Source organism: Phocoena phocoena, chromosome 1 (genome assembly GCF_963924675.1).
Source record: "Phocoena phocoena chromosome 1, mPhoPho1.1, whole genome shotgun sequence".
NCBI classification, from domain to species: domain Eukaryota; kingdom Metazoa; phylum Chordata; class Mammalia; order Artiodactyla; family Phocoenidae; genus Phocoena; species Phocoena phocoena.
This window is the reverse complement of record NC_089219.1, coordinates 127,071,920-127,094,210: the sequence shown is the minus strand read 5'-3', so window position 1 is coordinate 127,094,210 and position 22,291 is coordinate 127,071,920. Positions and strand designations below refer to the sequence as shown.

At 34.7% G+C, this 22,291-nt stretch overlaps 1 protein-coding gene across 2 annotated transcripts in view; it reads left to right on the top strand.

Annotated features, from left to right (window-relative positions):
- KIFAP3 (kinesin associated protein 3) overlaps nt 1–22,291 on the top strand; it is a 157,174-nt gene that overhangs the window by 71,649 nt on the left and 63,234 nt on the right. For both annotated transcript variants that reach the window (XM_065875696.1, XM_065875697.1), the window contains 4 exons: nt 12,446–12,546; nt 20,226–20,334; nt 21,553–21,665; nt 22,068–22,233. In XM_065875696.1, coding sequence (XP_065731768.1) covers nt 12,446–12,546; nt 20,226–20,334; nt 21,553–21,665; nt 22,068–22,233 — 489 coding nt within the window. The remainder of the gene's footprint in view (nt 1–12,445; nt 12,547–20,225; nt 20,335–21,552; nt 21,666–22,067; nt 22,234–22,291) is intronic.

Below are 22,291 nucleotides of genomic sequence, written 5' to 3'. Positions count from 1 at the left end.
GACATTTTAATACTCTCAACAATAACTGAGGACCCCCGGAGATTTTTTGTTTATGCAAAGTTATATTTATGGATGTTTATTGTATTCAAAAATAAAATTGAAAAAGTGTTACATATTTATTTTAAAATAACCTGCTACATGTTAACAAATATTTTTATGAAAAATAACTCTTCTAAAACAAAACAAAAAATACTGAGAGGAGTGGACATAATTTTACTTCTGCAAATCTCTTTATAGTCAGACTTAATAGACAACAGCTGGCTCTCATATCTCCCTCAACAATATGCTGTGAAATCGTATGTCATATATGTCACGTATATTATGTCATGTAGCCTCTTATGAAATAATGAGAGTAAAAAAATGAAAATAATATATTATGATTGTTATAAAAATGGTGTGACTTTGTGGATCCCCTTTCGGGGTCCTCAAACCACATTTGGAAAACCAATGAATTAGAGCATTCTTTTAAAGCTTTTAATTCCCATTAAATGCAAACACTTCTGGCAGTAACAATACATCAGGAGTCTCAAACTAGCAGGTTAAATGTAGCTAGAAGGCATGTTTGGTTTTCCCCAAATATATTTTCTTAATTTTATATTTGGATTTCTAGGCAAGACCCAAACACTCCCGTTTCCATAGGATAATCCTTATTTTCTCTTATACTTAGACATTTAGTTATATTTCTTTCCTTGCCCTTTGGACCACTCACATATTAGTAACAATTTCTTTGGTGCTTCATGAAGGGAGTTGGGGGATGGATGTCATGGTGTAGGAAAATGGAGGTGGAAGACCCTGAGCACAGAGGGACAGAAACATACAGAAAATTCTGGATAATCAGTACTAGACCTTTAATGCTGCCGAGCAGTCATACTACATTTTCTTTGTCTAGTCATTCTCCCACTCTTTTAGGTGAGAATTTCATTTCTCTACCTTCTTCTAAATCCAACACCTTATCCTCATCCTCATCTCATTACCTTGTTTTGCTTCCTGTTTCACTGAGAAAATAGAAGCAGTCAGAAAGAATTTCCATGAGTTTCTCTTGCCACAGTTACCCTCCTGCCTACATCTGTGTCTATACTTTGCTTCTACTCTTACCATAAGCCATGCTCCCTCCCTATTTCATTCTTTCGCCTACTCAAGATTCTTGCTCCAGCAGTTCTCCTCTCTGTTCCACATCATTAATTTTTCCCTCTCTATTAGATCATTGCTATTGACATACAAATATACTATTATTTCATCCATCTTAATATTCTTCTTGACTCTTCACTCTTTTACCTTTAGCTGTCATCTCATTTCTTTTCTTCCCTATCTGTGTAAACTTTGATTCCTTTACATTTGAGAGTTGTGAATCTATGCTAATTTGCTGAAACTAATTTTATTGGTTATGGCAGAAATATTAGGATTCCTAGATTCAATAGCACATTGTCGTGCCTGCTTCATAATTCCACATGAATCATTTCAAAATGGATCCAAATGTTAGACCATATTCTCTTCAGTGGAAGGTAAATTAGAGTTTCTAAGGTGCTCGAAATGGATATAAATTTTTCTACATTCTGTGAGTAGACCCAGAATGGTTTTGAGAGTAAGAATGGCACCTGATTCATCTTGATCTAGATTACATTAGGTAATCTGGGTTTCAGGGCATTTTCCAAGGCTGTAGAAAGATTTTATCAACATGTAGGGAGTCAGACCAGGTCAAGAGTTAAGTGATAAATGTTTGATTTCTTCCGGTTGAGACAAGTCTGATTTCCCTTATTGTTGGATATTGCCAGAGTAGATACTGTTAGACTCTAAACTTTGATCACTTAAAAATTAAGGGTTATTTTCTGTGACCATTCTGTCATATGTCCTTAAAAGAAAATTGAAAAAGTTCTGAACACCTTTGAAATTCCCCCATAATGTTAAATTTACTTTTTTCATTATATATTAATGACTTAATTTATAATTTTTAAAGTATCATAAAATGAAGACATAAAGCTTGTCTTTATTTTTTAAAGAGAATAATGTTTTATAAATGACCTTTTCTGACTTATTAAAAACTGGAAATGGTCAAAATATTTTCCAGTTAGGAGGTATTTTCCATTTTTAAAAAACTAAGTTGCGTTTTTGATGATTTCTTTAAGAAACTTAAAGTAGATTTTTTTTTAATAACTTCATTTGGCCTGTTGATTACAAAACTGTTATGGAATTTCACACATCTATTTCAGTACACAGCTCGTCATAGACTACTGCACTGTTTCTCATTTTAATAGGCCTCATTTATCCTATAAATAAACCTACATTTTCTTACCTGATCAAGTGAGCAAACAATAGGGGTCAGATGTGGCAAACACTTTAACAAAAAGCACATGTCTGGCCGTCAGGGTGAAGTAGAGTCATATCAAGATTGCTTGAAGTTATTAATGGCAGTAAAATTTATGCTTCCTCCTGTTTTCCCAATTAAATCAAGAAGCCTTTTTTCTTCGGATTCTTCTATCACCAGCTGGTTCCAATACTCTGTGTGTGAATATTGCCTGGGGTCTCTCCATTTCGAGGTGGTAAAAGCTGACCAAAGCACATTAAGTCAATGATGTGGACCTGTAGGCTAGAAAGCAGCCATTGTTAAGGGCTTTATTTTGGCCCTTATCTTTTGTACTACAAGTATGCATATTTTGTAGGGTGTATTATAAATAAGTTGTTGTAGTATGCTCTGGATAAAAGAACACTACAGACAAGGTAATAGAATAATTGAAACATGTTGAAAATATTTTAAAAATAAACTACATGGCGTAATGTACAGTTGTACATACTAAAAGAGAGTGAAATATATCAAAAGTGCTGAATTTTAGAGTACTTATTTCATGAATACATCTTAATGTGACAAAGCTATTAAGCTTAATGGTAGATTTACAATTTCAGTTTCTTATAGTTTTTAAATTAAATAATTTAGCACAAGAAACATTTATCCATGAACCACTGTATCACAAAACTATTGTTATGCTTGTTTTCATACTGATCATCGTAACCTATAAATTCTGACATTTCCCCCCCGCCCCCGTACTCACGGTTAAAAAACCGTTGGCTTTTATCTATTCATTTCAAATCTCTGTTAGATTTGACTGAACAAATCCATTCTAGAAGAGAAGACTATCCAGTAGAGTTGCAATCTTAAAAATTGGTCTTTCCAAATTCAAGTTTTAACTAAGGCTATCTATCTAGTCATGCTGGTTATGTATCTGCAGTACGTGTGCTAATAAGTTAAACATAAGATGATATGGAAACGTGTACAAAAGATCATCTAATCTACCTGCAGTATATTTTTAGTGTATTTCAGTGTAGTCAATATATGTGTTCAATAATTGTTGCAATTATCTTTTTTTTTTTTTTCTTTTTTTGCGGTATGCGGGCCTCTCACTTTTGTGGCCTCTCCCGTTGCAGAGCGCAGGCTCTGGATGCACAGGCTCAGCGGCCATGGCTCATGGGCCCAGCCACTCTGCGGCATGTGGGATCTTCCCGGACCGGGGCACGAACCCGTGTCCCCTGCATCGGCAGGTGGACTCTCAACCACTGTGCCAGCAGGGAAGCCCTGCAATTATCTTTTAAGTGGTGGTTTTGCCTGTGGCCTTTTCACTATAGTGATAGAGCTTTAAAGGCTCCAACTCTACAGTAAACTTAAAGGCAGTTGTGATTTTTGAAGCATGTTGTACTCACATAGACTTTCTAGGGATAATTTATCACCTTAATGCTGCTCTATTCTAATATAGGGGTGCTTATATCCCCACTTCTCTTATCTTTTCATGGACCCTTTGTGACTTCGAAGGGAGTTTTCTACTTTGAACGAAGACATGGAGTGCCGAAGGGAATGAGAATCTGGCTAATAATGTGACCCATAATTTGTGTTCTCACTCTGCTTTTACCAAGTATTGGGCTGGGTCTACTGCAACAGTGGAAATTTGGCTTTGAGTTCTGGTGTTCAGAACTCATATTTCTGCTTGACTGAACTGTGAATGGAAAATCCCAAGTATCTTACAAAATTAGTAGCTAAATGGTGTTTTTACTAATCACTTCAGAGATGGAAAAAACTGAAGACATTTTAAAATTCAAAACCCATCAGCATGTGCTTCCCCTTTAATTGGCAGAAAATCGATCGTGAGAGCAGTCCAGAGAGCTGACTTTTTTTCTCCTTCAGTTGCTCCAGCTGAACTACAGCTGCAAATTTCTTTAAAAAGAAAAAAAAAATCTTGAACGTATAAGTGCAATAATTCCCACAAAATCAGTTGCTGGAGTTAATGACCAGTTTGTTAAGGCATCAACTGCCCTCAGCTGGGAATGACCAGTTTTGAGGGGAATGGCTGCATAACTGCTAAGATAATTCAGTAACGCGTTCAAATAATGATCCAGCTAATTAACAGTGAATTTCTATGGAAATCCTATCGAAGTACTTATGGCCTCTGCATTTAATAGCCGGTGAGTTCATCTTGATTCATGTTTATTATCATAAATACCAAAGGAATCATAATGACTAGGCCATTTTATTTTCACCGTGGCCTTATTACTTGAACAGATCTGACTAAGCCACCTATAGTCATTAAGGACCTAGTTCTCAAAATATTCAGTCTTTTCACTGCTCTGCTCAAAATTCACAGAACCTTTGGTGCTATGCCAGCATAGCGACTATTGGCAGACTGTTTTAACTTGGGATGCCATTAGGGAATAATTGATGTCTGTAAGTCTTAAAGGAGCCCTTTTGAAATGTCTGCCATTGGTATGATGTGGAGAAATCATAGTTGGTTAGCTGGAGTTTATGGTTCTTCATCATGAATTCTTATGGGAAAATCATAACTCCCAGCCCCAAATTCGTTTAGGATATGCAAGATTTTTTTTTTGAGTTTTATTTTTTTAAGAACTCAGATATCCAATGAATGAAGAAGACTATTATTAGCTTATAATAAGGGATAAGCTTTAATTTTACTTGGACCATTTAATCTCTCTTAATTTCTGTTTATTGCTATGTGATCTTTAAATTAGTCTTTAAGTAATAATAAATGTTGGCTGCCAGAAAACCTCTACTTTCTGTGTGCAGCTGTGTTTGAAGGGATGAATTTAGGTTATTTCCAGACATCTTCCCCCTCCAGGTATTCACTTTTCTCCTACAATATTTTGTCCTTTTGCTGTAGCTGTCAGATATCTGCTAGATACCGTAAAGTTATAGGCTGTGTTTTTATCAAGCAGTTAATCACTTGTATAATCATTTATGATTCAATGAATATGATACCTGTGGTTTATATACTATAATATTCCTTCATACATTGCAGTTCTTTAGAGGAGATTGGAAATATGTGATTTGAAACAATAAGATATGAATTAGAATCATCAAGGTAACATATGGGTAACAAGCATTTATAAAATATTTCCATCTTTTTTTCTGAATAAAAAACCAAGTGTCGTCTTGTATCTTTTTTCATTCCCTAAATAAATACAAAGTGAGAAGAAAATCAATTTTATAGGTATTTGTAAATCAATTGATTGAACTCTAGGGAACCTTTACCTAGATAAAATCTAGAAGACGTATCAGCAACCTGGGTTATATAGACTTCTGAGTACAATATTGTAGTCCCTTATATCTGTCATCACCTCCTTTCACACTTTCCTCAAGGGAAAAAAAAAATCTCTGGTCATATTCCAGTTTTCTTTTGTTTGGTTGTGCTCAGCTCAAACAAAGGGGGAAACACCTGTACGTTTTATTTGCCTGGGACATGAAACTTAAAGGTAAATGAAGTAATATAGCTAATAGTGAGGTTTGTCTTCTGTGTTCTCAGACTTCTCTCTCTGTGTCCTTTCATCTTTTTGTACCCCATCGCCTCCATAACTATTCCCCACTCGAGGAGTGAAATTAAGTTCTGTTACAGACAAGGAAGCATGAAAGAAGGAAGAGAGGTTCACAGTGTGTTTGTGGTAGTGGTGGTGGAGGAACACATACTGATGATAATAATCTATCCTTTGATTATTTTCTTTTCCCAATTTTTGTTCTGATTAAGGGATTTATAACCCTATGAGACTGATGAAGGGTCCTTATCAGATACTGGTCACTGAGTGGAGCCTTGAAGGATGCGGTGACTCTCCTAAGCCCGTACTTTGGGTATAGCAGAGCTTTATAGGAAAGTGACTCGGGACAAGTGGCTCAACCATAGGCTCAGAATATACCTGTGAACCCTGTCTAGCTCATCTCAGAGGAATCTTGGCTGCCTCTTAAACCTACATTACCTCTAACTGTGGTCAAATCTTGAGGATAGAAACCACAAAGACAACATATATAATAGGGGAATGTGAAAATAGTGTTCTATTGGTAAAACAGAAAAGTGTTATTATCAACATAATAATACTAAGAAATGACATGTATTGATTCAGTTTATTGTGTGTCAAACTCAGTACTAATTGTTTTACCAGGATTCTTTCACCTAATCTTCACATAACAACTCTTTGAGATAGGTACAGTTGTTATTCCAGTTTCACAGATGAAGAAACTGAAGCACAGAGAATTTAAATAACACTCAAAAGGCCATTTATGCTAGTAAGTGGCAGAGCCACAAATTGAACCCAAGCAGTCTGCCTCCAGAGCCTGAGATTTGAACCACAGCATTTTACTACCTCTGTTTACCACTCTACTCAACTTTTAAGCTTCTAGCACCTTGTTTTTCTCATAAAATCAAACACTGCTTGATAGCAGTTCTTGTCCAATTCAGTGAGAGTGAGTTTCAGAACTGCTATATAGATCTAGTCCCCCAAACTGCTTGGGGGATAATGCAGTTTGTCCCTGTCAAGATCTTTCATCCATTGGAACCTATTGCATCTGGGCTCAGGTACTCTGATAAATAACTGATTGTTTTTCTTCATTTCATCTCCCCTCTTCTCTTGTACCATCTTCTCACCTCCTTCTCCATAGAGTCCCTTCTTAACTGCATTTCCTTTCGGTACTGTGCCACTAAGGAATGATGATAATAATTTATGTTTATTTGGCATTATTTCACCCTTCCTGCTGCTTCCTGGAAGGCTTAGTAGAGAGTACATACACACAGGCTTTGTAGTCCGACCTAGGTTTGAATCTCAGATTCACGAGCTGTGTTTCCTTTTGAAGGATTCATAACCTTAATGAATGTCATTGCCTCACATCCAGATCAAAGATAATACCTACCTCTTCAGTTGTTATAAGGGTTAAATGAGAAAATACATGCTTAACATACAAGAGGAACTATCAGTTTGCTTAACTCTTTCTCTCTTCCCTTCTCTCAAAGCATTGTAGTTATAAAAAGACTGGCTATCCACAAATCTTTTGGGATAGCCTTGTAATCCTTGAGTTTCTGTTTTCTTCAGTCCTTTAGTTTTAGCACATTTTGGGGGCATGATAATCATTTTAGGTAAAGATTATGGGAAATTAGGCATATGTTCAGAGACTTTTTTTTTTAAATCAAGCTTTATTTTCTAGAGCAATTTAAGGTTCATAGCAAAATTGAGCAGAAAGGACATTAATTTCCCATATACTTCCTGCCCGTCCCCCCAGCTTCCCACCTTTTTTAAAATTAATTTTTATTGGAGTTTAGTTGCGTTACATAGGTTTTTAAATAGAAGATCACAGATAAAGAATTAGGAAGGTACGGGAGTACTGCAAGGATCTTTCACTTTTGGCCATGAGTATGGGGAGAGAAGAAGAAAGAGAAAGCACACAAGAGCAGAATTAGAACTGGCAGTAGAATGACTCATCCTACTTTTTGAAACTAGATATTTAGTTTTGCTGTGGAAAAAGAAAGTAAATTATTGTTGAATTTGAGATGTTTCTTGCATATGTTATTCATCTACGTTTTAAAAATTATTGTAATTTTAGGACTTTTCTCTAGACTTTCTATTCTGTCACATATCCTTTATCCTGAGTTATCCTTTGGAAGTGATATAGATATAGATATATAATCATATATATGTGTGTATGTAATTTGCTCTAGAAGGACCTTCCTTGTTATTCTCTTTATGGGATACAGATCTCTTAAAGGTGAATCTTTCTTTCCTCTCACCTTACATGAATTGATGTACCACTTTAGAACATTGCATTTTAGAATCCTTTCATTGATAACCAGCAGTAGACAGACAATCCTCAAACATAGAATAGTGTCCTTTTTCATTCTTAGTTCCACACTGAATTTTAAAGTCTGATTATTTACTTTGATGTTAAAAAATCTTTTATGTTGGATATAGATTTCTATGTTTCTTCTACCATTTATTTAGTAAGTTGTGTGACTTAGAATCCTACTTTTCAGTGAATCCATTACATAGAGAAAATATTTTCAAATAATATTTTGAAAAAATTAAGTAGGACTAGAACCTACCCACAGCTGAACAACATATAGAAAGAAACTGTTATAGCAGGGAAAGAGACTGTGCCTTCGGAATATGAGTTTGCTGTAGGAACTTACTTGAAAAGATATTAAAATACCTCCGTCCCTGGAGGAAAATACTGTGAAGTATAATCTGACCAAACCCCTAAGGGATACTTTCCTCTCTGGAGAATAAAATTGGAATTTTTCATTTTTAATCTATGTATCATGCAAACTGATGCAAAGATTTGTTTTCCTATGGCAAGTGTGTTTTATACTAGAATAAGTATAAATGAATGCCTTCAGCGGTGTAAAAATGTGATTTATTAAAATCTATGAGTCTTTTCTATTTAGATTGCTCTGATCCCAAGAGCAAAATACTGGGGTTGGGAACACCCAGTTAGTCTCTACTTTTCTCTTTTTTGGAGTAATTTCAGTTTTTGCATTACGTTTTCCTCCAGATGTAGTTCCTGCATATGTTGTATTCCAAGTGGTTAAGTTAGTGAATTCATAGATTTTTAGTTAAGATGAAAATGTTTACTAGTATGTATTCATCTGACGAACATATGCTAGATTTTATTGTTTTTGTTTTATGCCAAGAAGTCATTTTTACATTGATACTGAAAGCCATAGGAAATAGGCTTTAGCCAAACAATTTAAAAAGATGCAAAAGTCTTGATTTTTAAAAATTCTGTTTTTAAAATGTGTTTTATTCTATCATATGTCAGTGTATCTCAGTCTTTTTTACCTGATACTATCATCTTACTTGAAAGACCGTTTTACCTTATGATATAAAAATGTTTGAGAGATACTGTAATATACCTCTGGTGAAAATTCTGGAGTCAGAGAAACCTGTGTTTAAAGCCCTGCTCACCCACTTACAAGGCTGTGTAGGAAGTATTTATTTTTTTCCAAGTGTTAAGTTCCTCATCTGAAACATAAGGATGATAAAATTTATTTGACAGATTATTTTGAAGACTCACATTGTTCTTCCTTACCATATGAAATATTTTTCTTTAACATATAAGCTCCAGGAAAGCAACAGGCTAGAGAGAGGGTCACTATATGTTTTTAAAAAACATCTGGAAACTTAAAACACTTTTGTGTCAAATCTGAAAATCTTGTAGAACTAGTAATTTCTGTCTTTGACTAAGCGTGCTTATTTTTTCAGTTTTAGCCTCTGATTTTTTAAACATAACATTGTTTTTTTTCCAGCTTTATTGAGATCTAACTGACATATAACAGTATGTAAGTTTAAGGTGATGACTTGATATATATATATATATTGCAAAATATATAAGGTTAGATATAAGGGTAGTTAACTATAAAAGTTACCACTTTAAGATTAGTTGCCACATCCATCAACTCACATAATTACTTTTTTTCTGGTTGTAAGAACTTTTAAGATTTACTCTCTTAGCAACTTTCAAATGTACATACAGTATGTTAACTATAGTCACCAGGCTTTTTAGATATTAAAAATAGAATCAATCAGCAGGTATTTATTGAGAAACTTCCATATGCTATACTAAGCCTATAAGAATACCAAGGTATGTCCCCTAAGAATTTCTCACCACCTCATAAAGAGATAACCTAATATCTGAAAAAAATCAATAAGATTATAAAATAGTATTTTTAAAAAACACAAAGTATTTTAGTAATTTTATACTATGGTAGACACAAGAATAAAGGTGCTGAATTTATCCTCCATGTCACAATATATTTAAAATTTTCTTGATATGTTATTTATCAACTAAATTGATGTATATCCTTGATTTTGTTTTAAAACTCCAAATATCTCCAAGGATTTCTCATAGCCAAACTTTTTAAAAATAATTTTGGATAAAACCTTTTTTTTTTTTTTTTTTATAAATTTATTTATTCATTTATTTATTTTTGGCTGTGTTGGGTCTTCGTTTCTGTGCAAGGGCTTTCTCTAGTTGTGGCAAGCGGGGGCCACTCTTCATCGCGGTGCGCGGGCCTCTCACTGTCGCGGCCTCTCTTGCTGCGGAGCACAGGCTCCAGACGCGCAGAGCTCAGTATTTGTAGCTCACGGGCCCAGCTGCTCCGTGGCATGTGGAATCTTCCCAGACCAGGGCTTGAACCCGTGTCCCCTGCATTGGCAGGCAGGTTCTCAACCACTGCGCCACCAGGGAAGCCCCGGATAAAACCTTTTAGCCAGACTTTTCTAGCTCAAGTTTTGTCACTGACTGTGAGATCATAAATAGATCCTTAAAATATGGTCTTTCTGAAAGCATGTAGAAGAACTACATGACATATTAAAGTCCCATTTTATTTTTCAAATCTATGATATATCATTCAGTTTTCTTTTTTCAGTTTCAAGGTGTACGAAACTAGAATAATCTTACCTCAGAAGTTCTGAGACAATCCTTAGACTATGCTTACTATCTCTACCCTTTAGCATTTTATAGTCATGTATTTTTTTCCATCTTTATTGGAGTATAATTGCTTTACAATGTTGTGTTAGTTTCTGCTGTACAACAAAGTGAATCAGCTATATGTATACATATACCCCCATATCCCCTCCCTCTTGAACCTCCCTCCCACCCTCCCTATCCCACCTCTCTAGGTCATCACAAAGCACTGAGCTGATCTCCCTGTGCTATGGAGCAGCTTCCCACTAGCTATCTATTTTACATTTGGTAGTGTATATATGTCCATGCCACTCTCTCACTTCGCCCCAGCTTCCCCTTCCTGCCCGTATCCTCAAGTCTGTTCTCTATGTCTGCGTCTTTATTCCTGCCCTGCCACTAGGTTCATCAGTACCGTTTTTTTAGATTCCATATATATGCTTTAGCATACAGTATTTGTTTTTCTCTTTGTGACTTACTTCACTCTGTATGACAGACTCTAGGTCCATCCACCTCATTACAAATAACTCAATTTCATTATTTTTTTATAGCTGAGTAATATTCCATTGTATATATGTGCCACATCTTCTTTATCCATTCATCTGTTGATGGACACTTAGGTTGCTTCCACGTCCTGGCTATTGTAAATAGTGCTGCAGTGAACATTGTGGTACATGTATCTTTTTGAATGATGGTTTTCTCAGGGTATATGCCCAGTAGTGAGATTGCTGGGTCATATGGTAGTTCTATTTTTAGTTTTTTAAGGAACCTCGTATTGTTTTCCATAGTGGTTGTATCAATTTACATTCCCACCAACAGTGCAGGAGGGTTCTCTTTTCTCCACACCCTCTCCAGCATTTATTGTTTGTAGATGTTTTTGATGATGGCCAGGCCATTCTGACTGGTGTGAGGTGATACCTCATTGTGGTTTTGATTTACATTTCTCTAATGATTAGTGATGTTGAGCGTCTTTTCATGTGTTTTTTGGCAATCTGTATGTCTTCTTTTGGGCATGTATTTTTTTTTAATGTAGCAAATACTATTCTACTTCATTTATTATTTGTTATTTTTCCAGTTTCTGATTCATAAAAATTAAATATACTTTTCGTTTACTATTTCTTATACATTATCACTGTCAATGAAATGTGTTTATCACATATTTTGATAAAACAGTAAGGATGGGGAGGCCAAATCTACATTTTAGTGGGCTACTGGGAACAATTAATTCTTAGGTTTGTGGTTAATTTTTTCAAAAATATACCTTGTAAAATACACATAATCTCTTGGAACTTAGTGATATTTCATAGATAGTGTGCTCCAAACTTTGGAATTGAAATAGGGAGCTCAAAATATTTTCTAGGGCTTCCCTGGTGGCGCAGTGGTTAAGAGTCCGCCTGCTGATGCAGGGGACACGGGTTCGTGCCCTGGTCCGGGAAGATCCCACGTGCCGTGAAGCGGCTGGGCCCGTGAGCCATGGCCGCTGAGCCTGCACGTCCGGAGCCTGTGCTCTGCAACAGGAGAGGCCACAACAGTGAGAGGCCTGCATACCGCAAAAAAAAAAAAAAAAAAAAAAATTCTAAATTAGGGTTAGTGATTTTTTTGATTCAGTAGCGTAAAAGTTGTAATGCATTAATTTGAGTGTGTTATACAAAAAAAATTAATTTCTTTGTGGTCATTCCCATGCATGGCATAATATAAAATCTCACCATATCCATGATTTCTTATTTCCAGGCAATGAAAACTACAAACAAATAGCAATGTGTGTTCTTTACCACATAAGCATGGATGACCGCTTTAAATCAATGTTTGCATACACTGACTGTATACCACAAGTAAGTGCTTTAAGTGTTTTTTTAAAAAGGCATTCAAAAATATGTTTTTTACTTTCTTCCCTTGATTTGCCAGATAGGTTTTTTTCTTTAAAAGTCCCCTCTTAAAAATAATATAAATTTGTTATATACAATCTGGAAAGTACAGAACATTATAAAAATGAAAGTAACTTTCTGTTATCCCAAACCCAGAGATAACCATTTAAAATTTTGGTACATTTTCTTCTACATAGTTAAAAAAATACTGTTTTGGGATTATATGCCATATGTAATTATATATTGCTTTTTTAACTTAATATATCATTAAATACCCTCCCATGTCACTGAACATTCTTCATAAATTATTCATAATAGTTGTATACTATTTTATTGCATAAGTGTACCATAATTTAAATATTGTTAAATTGTATATTTAGGGTTTTTTTCCAGTTTATCACATAAAAACTGATGTAAGTAAAAGTATGTAAACAAATGAAATAATGTGGAATAAATATCATAGTATGTAAAAGCTTAACCACATCTTGATTTTTTCTTTAGTTTAAATTCCTAAAAGTAGAATTACTAGGTCAAAAGGTATTTTGTGTATTTGACACAATATGGCCAAATTACCTTCTAAGAAGACATGAGTTGATTTTTTTACAACTGTCACTTCACTTTGAACAGCACTGCATGCTATCATTTCTCTAAAAATGGAGTGTCTCTATTTCTTTTTATTTGCATTTCTGTGGCTATTGGTGAGGTTGAACATTTTTCACATGCTTATTGTTGATATTATGTTATAAATCATTCATGTCCCTTGATAATTTTTCCATTGGCATGTCAATATTTTAGGATTAATAAATAATATCTCTATATGTAGTAACTATTTTAACTCCTGGTCATATTACAGACATTTCCCAACTTTGTCATTTGCCCTTTAATTTTGTTTGTGGTTGACGGTTTTAATTGCTTTGCGTTCTCTGATGGGAAAATGCTTCATCAGATACTTTTATTTGGGCTTCCCTGGTGGCGCAGTGGTTGAGAGTCTGCCTGCTGATGCAGGGGACACGGGTTCGGGCCCTGGTCCGGGAGGATCCCACATGCCGCGGAGCGGCTGGGCCCGTGAGCCATGGCCGCTGAGCCTGCGCGTCTGGAGCCTGTGCTCCGCGAGGGGAGAGGCCACAACGGTGAGAGGCCTGCGTACCGCAAAAAAAAAAAAAAAACAACTTTTATTTTTATAGCACTGCTCTCAAGAAAGATTTTTGCTATAACTCAGTTGCTTGATATATTTCATATGTTCGGTTTATTTGTCTTGAAGGAGTTTAGTGATTTTTTTTCATAGACTATAATGGTGGAGATTCTATACATGTGTAATTTTTTTTTTTTTTTGCGGTACGCAGGCCTCTCACTGTTGTGGCCTCTCCCCTCGCGGAGCACAGGCTCCAGACGCGCAGGCTCAGTGGCCATGGCTCACGGGCCCAGCCGCTCCGCGGCATGTGGGATCCTCCCGGACCAGGGCCCGAACCCGTGTCCCCTGCATCAGCAGGCAGACTCTCAACCACTGTGCCACCAGGGATATACATGTGTAATTTTACTCTTAGGGAATTTACATTCATGGAATCACTATTTTGCCATTAATCTTCATTAAACTGAGCTCTACTAATTTGAATAATATCTGATGATTGGAACACTAGTTAGGCTGATTTTTAATATTATTTTTATAATACGGCTTTCTAAAATAGAAAAAGCAAAATCACAGGATGTATACTATACAATAAAAATAACACTTTTAAAAGACACTTTAGAAGAATATGTATAGTAAGTCATACTTATTAAAGTAGTCCTCTTAAGACTCCTACTACATAATTCCTTATTAGCCTAATATAAGTTATTAAATGTATATTATTTTAAGATTAATAGTAATAATTAATATGTATTACTAATATTTATTACTACTATAATTAATTATTATTACTAATAATAGTAGTAATAATTATTATGTAGTAAAAAACAGGCCATAGTTTTTCTTTTTATTAATTCTTATTAATCCTTCTATTCATCCCAAATTAATAACCCGGTTCTAAAAATTGAATTTGCTGTTCCAGAATTTTAATACTTTATCTACATGCAATTAAAAAACTGATAAACTCTCAAGGATAATTTCTTAGGCTTTTATACCAGGGGATAAACTAATTATGCTTGTTTACAGAAAGTAGACATCCTTCAAATATGCAGCATATTTTATCTAACAAGGCAAGGCTTCTTATAGAGATAACACATGTCACACTACAGCCGATACAAAGTGTAATCAAACTCTTTGTCAAACAAGTTGTCAATAAAAGAGTAGCCATGTCAAAGGGAGATTACAGGTGATTTACTACAGTCTCACTTCATATGTTCCAAGGGGTTTTGCTTCACAGTTTCAAAGGGTGTTCCTTTTCCAATCCCATTTAATGTCAGAACTTAATTGACTACAGGATATGAATTGGAAAGCAGTGATAAAAGAATAATATTTTTGTCTAGATTGACTGTTTTTATCTAGATTAGATTTTAAAGAGAATAACATTAAATAAAAGAGAAATAAATGTACACTAAAAAGAGATGGAAAACTTTTTTTGTTAAATATTTAATTTGGAGTTACCCTTCCCTCTATACCCTAGAATTTACAATCTCAAACATAAAATGTGAAACTTTATTTTCAATAAATAATCAGAAATAAAAGCCTGTTTAAGTTACTTTTGAAACATTATTATTATTGCAGTTGAAGACTTTGTAGAAAATTCTCCCGTACCTTTTCAAGGACAACATTCATGCATGTTTCCTTGCCAGATAATTTTCTAACATCAAACATTTCTGCAGTGGGGTTTTCAGAACATTTATGGTCTGTATTTCATGAACAAAATCCTTCAAAATTCATTCAATGGTCAATGTTTTGGGGTTTTAGTTTATTATATTTTGTTTTTAAAGCTCAACCCTGGTGGGAATAGTGAGGGTATATTATCAAATTATGTTGTAAACATCCTGAAACTTTTTAGTATTAGGCCATATTTTGAGAAACCAAATGGTACTCTAGAATAGTATGTTTGTTCCTAAAGTGCTATCCAGCCTATAACTTGTACTTTGTAAGGCTCAACTTTGGCATATTTGGGGAAAAGTTGACATGGTTTGATTGGCACCCAGTACCAATTGTAAAAATACATTGTAAAATAAAAGAATCATGGAAAGCAAATTTGGGATTACATTGAAATTTCCGAGCTTGTTAAATAAAACTATATCTGAAGTTTGGAATATTAATGTAATACTCTGTTCACTTTGAAATTATGCACATTAATTTTTGTTTAGTAAATATTGTCAAGTATTACAAATGAATTTTTCAAATGAGAAGCCTAAAATAACTTTGAAAGTAAGAAAGCAGTGGTTCCATTGTCATTCATATTCATTTCAGTGATCAAAAAAAATGTGGGATATGGTCATATTCTTTAATTCCATTAGATACATATGTAAAGGAACTTTATAAACTGTGAAACACTGTACAAAAATAAGGTGCCATTTGTAAATGCTTCTCATTATTTTGGAACCACTCAGAGTCCAATTTAAATACTCCCTTTCTTATATGTGTTTTATAGGATAAACCTATACTTTTTAAAATTTCATCAGAATTTTATTAGTCCAAATAAACAGTGTGTTAACATTGGGCTCATGGAATAGCATTTCATAAATTTGATTAACCTTAAGAGGCTGTATCTAGTGCATGATCATGGTCTTTTGGGGGAAAAATGATTCTATTGATTTCTCATTCTTAAAGAGCTGGGCTTTGGTGGAAATAGACTGTGAGATGCTCTAACATAAGCCTATAATTAGAGCTCACTTTTGTAAAATATTTAACATTTAGAGTAGATGTTATAAAGTCAACATGGCTCATAATCTCTCCCAATATTATGTTGCTTTGCTTCTTTTGTACTTTATTGCCTCTAATTATCCAATATATTCTCATTTTTTCCCTCTATTATGACACTATTTTGTAAAACTTGGGGGTCAGGGCAAGTCTGTCTTTATGTATGATCTTAATGGTCTCAGTGGGTGAATTGTTCCAGGTAAGCGTACTTGGGGATAACCAGGAGTTAATGGTTGTATTCTAATAATAGTTAAGAGTACACATTAACAGTTCATTGTTATTTAGACCTCTAAGATGCATGTTTTGTTTAAATAGGTGCAAATGCCATCCAGATGCTTATGAAAGTATTTATTGGTAATAGAATGGCCAAAGTACATGTTTAGGTAATGATGTCATGGTGTTATTTAACATTTTACCTAGAACAGTGTGCAAGAATCTTCATAGTAATCCACATGTTTTCTACCACAGTTGTCCTATTTGGCCCCTCTTTGATCTACACGCTTCTTTTGAGCTGAATGCTGGTAAACGTCCTTTCTGACAGCCCCCTTTGCTCCTGCCTGCCATTATCTGCTGAAGTTCAGAAACCAGAGCATCACTTCAAACAGCAGAGTTAGGGAGTAGCCAGTCAGAAGAGATTCCTGAGGCATGCAAAGTTCTGCCATAATCATTCAAAGATGTTTGGGTAGGGGGGTGGGGGTGGCAGAGGTGTATGTGAATACAGAGAGCTGTAGGGGTTGGCCTCTGGTCACTGGTAAATAAGTGAAGTCAGGTGCCAGAGAGTCTAGACACAGTGATTTCAGTCCTGGGTCTTTGGTATCTGATACTCAATATGGGACTTGTCTGATTGAACACTATTGCCTCTTCATTGCACAGGCTGAAGCCTTTTAGTGCCTTCCTGTTAAATTAGTAAAAGATGACAATGGACATAGTTAAAACAGAACAAATCTAGTTTTAGTATTTCCTAGTTGTCAGCAATTACACTTACTTCTGAAGTGCTATGGGTAGCAGTCAAAGACAGTGTTGCACGTAGAGCTTGTACTAAACTATTATTTTAAAATGTGAACACTTTAAAATTGAAATGTTTCTCTTATTAGGAAAAGCTAACTCTATATCATGATGTATTTCATTCACACTTAGTCCTGATTTCTCTTGATTTTGGGATGTAGGTGTTGGATAAGGTTTTAAACCATGCATTATTTTTTAAAAAGCTAGCTCCTGAATATTTCATCACAGGACTTAATGTGGAAATTACAAAAACAAGGCAAAAACCCTCAGCTTCTAACAAATCACCCTGTAACACCATTCTTAAGGGCAAATTTCATACTACAAGGTTAATTTCAAGTAAACAGCAACGGATATTTTGCCTTGCTAAAAATTGCATTGATGTAACAAACACACTTTTGTTATTTTTAAAAAGCTTCTTGTATTAGAAGTTTGGAAGAAATCTATAATGGGTTTTTGATTAGAATGTGAAAAACATACTGTATATATTTACATTTTTAGAGGGTTGTCACCTACATTTTTATTAATTTGTAATTTAATTTTAGTTGGCAGTTAGTTAATAGGTAGCAAAATCTGTTAAAAGTATATCCAATAAATTAAGATTATTTTATCTTTGCCATAGAATTTTTTTGTTCTACAACATTATTAAGAGTTAGTGATTAAATCCACTAGCAGCAACATTGGTGTTAAAGAAGTGCTCTCTGGGAAAAGGCATGATACATGCCAACCATTCACCAGCTATAGTGTTTTTGTAGTTCTCAGCAAATAGTGAATTTTATATATATACATATAGTTTTGTTAGAATTATATCTAAGTATTTTGGGGAGCAATTGTGAGTGGATTTGCTTTTTAAATTTTGGTTTCCAGTTGTTCATTGCTAGCATACAGAAATAAGATTAATTTTTGTGTGTTCACCATGTAGCCTTTTTGAAACTTAGAAGTTATTTGGAACTAACATAGAGAATAACCAAAACAAGATTTAACAAAATAGGGTCTAATCAGTCAACAAAGGCATGTTGATCTAAAAAGGTATCCGCCGAGATAAAACATAAGAAATTTTTAGGTTATAAATTTTAGGATTGACTTCCATATGTTGTTAGCAATTTGACTAAGAGAAAAATATATTTATATAATATGCACTAAGTTAATTTGCTATTTACCAATAATAGTAGACAAGCTTCTCAAAAGTATAGCTTAAGGTTTGTTCATTTCTCCTTTATTACATAGCAACTGTCTCTCATCATGACAAATATAGATTACTGCTAAATGGCATAAGTGGCCTGCCTTTTTCTTCCTACTTTTCTGTCTGCTGCTTCTCAGACCCATCTTCCCTTTCTCTCTCTCTTTTTTTTAAATTAATTGATTAATTGATTGATTGATTGACTTTTGTCTGGGTTGGGTCTTTGTTGCTGCACACAGGCTTTCTCTAGTTGCAGCGAGTGGGGACTATTCTTTGTTGCAGTGTGTGGGCTTCTCATTGCAGCGTCTTCTCTTGTTGCGGAACAGGGGCTCTAGGCATGTGGGCTTCCGTAGTTGCGGTGCACGGGCTCAGTAGTTGTGGCTTGTGGGCTCTAGAGCGCAGGCTTAGTAGTTGTGGTGCACGGGCTTAGTTGCTCCACAGCATGTGGGATCTTCCCGGACCAGGGCTGGAACCCGTGTCCCCTGCATTGGCAGATGGATTCTTAACCACTGGGCCACCAGGGAAGTTCCTTCCCTTTCTCTTATCATTAAGTAGAGTTCGTTTCTTATTTTATACACACTCCCAAATGATTGGGTCCAGCTTTACAGGTTCAGTTATCAACCATAAATGGCAATTCCTAAAATTATACCTTCAGTCCAATCATGTCTCCTAAACTTGTGTTTATAACTTTTACTGACTATCTGCACTAGACTGTCACATAGGCAGCTTAAATTCAGCATGTCCAAAACCAAAATTACTGTCTTCCCTTTAAAGTTTTCTCCTACTTTGGTTTCTGTCTTTTGGTAAATGTTAGCACCACCATCCATGTTGTTGTTTAGGGCAGAAACCTGTGAGTCATCTTTGACCCTTCCTCTCCCTTAACCCCAACATCTAGTCAGTTATTAAATCCCAGTTTGATTCTCTTTCCTAAATATATCTCTGAGCCATCCTTTTTGTCTCTATCCCCACTGCTCTACCTAGTCCAGGCAGCCATCATCATACCTCGACTTTTCCACTAGCCTCTTAGATGGTTTTGCCACATTTTCCTATCCTACTTCAGTCTATTTTCTACATTGACCAGATTTTTTCAAAATGTAAATCTTATCCTGACACTTTCCTTATTTGGAAGCCTTTAATGTCTTCCCATTTACCTTAGGATGAAGCCCAAAATCCTTAACGTGTACTTCAGAATCCTGCGTGATCTGACTTTTACCTTATCTCTTAACACTATTTCCCTCACTCCAACCATGCTTGCCTTCTCTTAATTCTTCAGAAGAATGACTTTTTTTCCTGCCTTGTAACCTTTGCACAAGCTATTTTCATTGCTCAGAATGGTCTACTTCCACACAACATTTTAAATTCCTTAAATGCAAAGGCTTTATGTAATATTCCTCTTATATTCTCCAGTGTACTTGGAAGTTCATATTGAATGCTGAGCATCTAATAGTTCATTAAGCATTCAGTTATTCAGTAGTAAAAGCCTACCACTTCTATGTTGAAAATGTAATTGTATTATATTATTTCCAACATACAATCTAAGGTAACATACTGTGATAAAATAGTGCCTGTGGTTTTTTGTGTGTTTGGGGGTTTTTTGAGTAAAATATGTCTTGTGCTTCCTGCTAGTTAATGAAGATGCTCTTTGAATGTTCGGATGAACGAATTGACTTGGAACTCATTTCTTTCTGCATTAATCTAGCTGCTAACAAAAGGAACGTACAGCTTATCTGTGAAGGTTAGTGCCTTTGAGCTTCATAGATAACTTCTATCATATGCTATTGGCATATGATGGAAAATAGATAATAAGGAATTAAGAATTATAGTAAGTATGTAAATACTATTTTTAAGTAGTTTTAAAAATTATAGCTATAATCCTTAAATGTCAGACTCAGAATATTCTTACATCATGAGTAGAAACGCTTACCCTTTAGTAACATTTTATAAACCATTTGGTCAGTTACCCTTAATTGAAATTTGATTTTTAAAAATATTTTCTAGATGAAATAAAACTTTTTATTTGCAAAGCAATCTGTTACAGTGTAAGATGTTGCAATACAAATGTATTAGCTATTTGTTTCTGTAGTATCTTCATAAACTGATTCATCATACATTATGATATTTCAGAGTTTGCTCAATAGTTTTTTCGTATTTGAGAAGTATACATGTTCATTATAAAAAGTACAAATGAGCAAATAGGAAAAAATTAAAAATTTTACTCCCACTATCCAGAGATAATCATAGGTAAGACTTTGGTACAATGCTTCTGTGTATTTTTAAATTAAAATGGGATTTTCTCTATAAATGGTGACATGTTTTTTGAAGTTAATATCTGAATATCGTTCCATATGATTAAATACTTTAATAAAACATAATTGCCAGTAGCTGCAAAATAATCCACTAAAGGATTTTCCGTAGTTTAATCTGCTAGTTTGTTGCCACTTCTTTTCTGTTACAAGCAATGCTACAGTAATTTTCCTTTCTCTGAATCTTTCATGTTTCCATTTTTATATTCTTAGGATAAATTCCTAGAAGTACAATTTTTATGGGTCAAAAAGTATTTACATTTTAAAACTTTGTGGTACATATTTCATATACATACTGTGCTTCCATTTATGTGAAATTCTAGAAGAGGCAAAACTAATCTGTATTTAAAAAGAAAAAAGAAAAAGGGGAAGAGGAGGAAGAGGAAAAGGAGGAGAAAAGAAGAAAAGTAATTGTATTGGGGGACTAAGATTGACTAAGAACAAGGGAACTTTCTGCATTGAATGGAAATATTCTGTATCCTGATATGGGTACGAATTACACAGGGGCATACATTTATTAAATTTAATTGTACACTTAATATTTACGTATTTTCTGTGTGTAAATTGGGGTTTTTTGAGAACCGAAAATTTTTTAAATCATTAAATTTAAATGAACCTTTTTGGGGGAATTTTTTTGTTTTTATTATCAGGAAATGGGCTGAAGATGCTCATGAAGAGGGCTCTGAAGTTCAAGGATCCATTGCTGATGAAAATGATTAGGAACATTTCCCAGCATGATGGACCAACTAAAAATTTATTTATTGTAAGTATAGTTTTTAGCTTTCTATCTATTAAAATAGCCTGAGAATTAAAGCTTTAAAGTGCTGTGTCTGGAAATATAACTCTTCCTTAGCTCTTGTCAAATATTAATTCATGACCCAAGTTGGTTTTTCTTCAACTTACTTGTAAGTTTAGCTCCTAGAAATCTCAACCTAAGTTTTAATGTTGTTTTTGTTTCACGAGCCCTATCCCTAACCTTTTCATCCTCACTCCAGTTTGCTTGCCTTAAACCAGTCCACCATAGTCTCTCTTAGCAATTTAGCTCAAGGTTATTAAAACAAGAGAATCACATTTGATACTTTTTCTTCCTATGGGTTAAATTATTAGATTAGTTCTTCTGCAGAAATCATATTTTAAATTTGTATTAAAATTCTGTTTTATTCAGGATTATGTTGGGGACCTTGCAGCTCAAATCTCTAATGATGAAGAGGAGGAGTTTGTGATTGAATGTTTAGGAACTCTTGCAAATTTGACCATTCCAGACTTAGACTGGGAATTGGTTCTTAAGGAGTATAAGCTGGTTCCGTACCTCAAGGATAAACTCAAACCAGGTCTGTGCTAAGTATTTCACTTCTGCGTAATCAAGTTATTTCTTTCTGTTGTGGATAA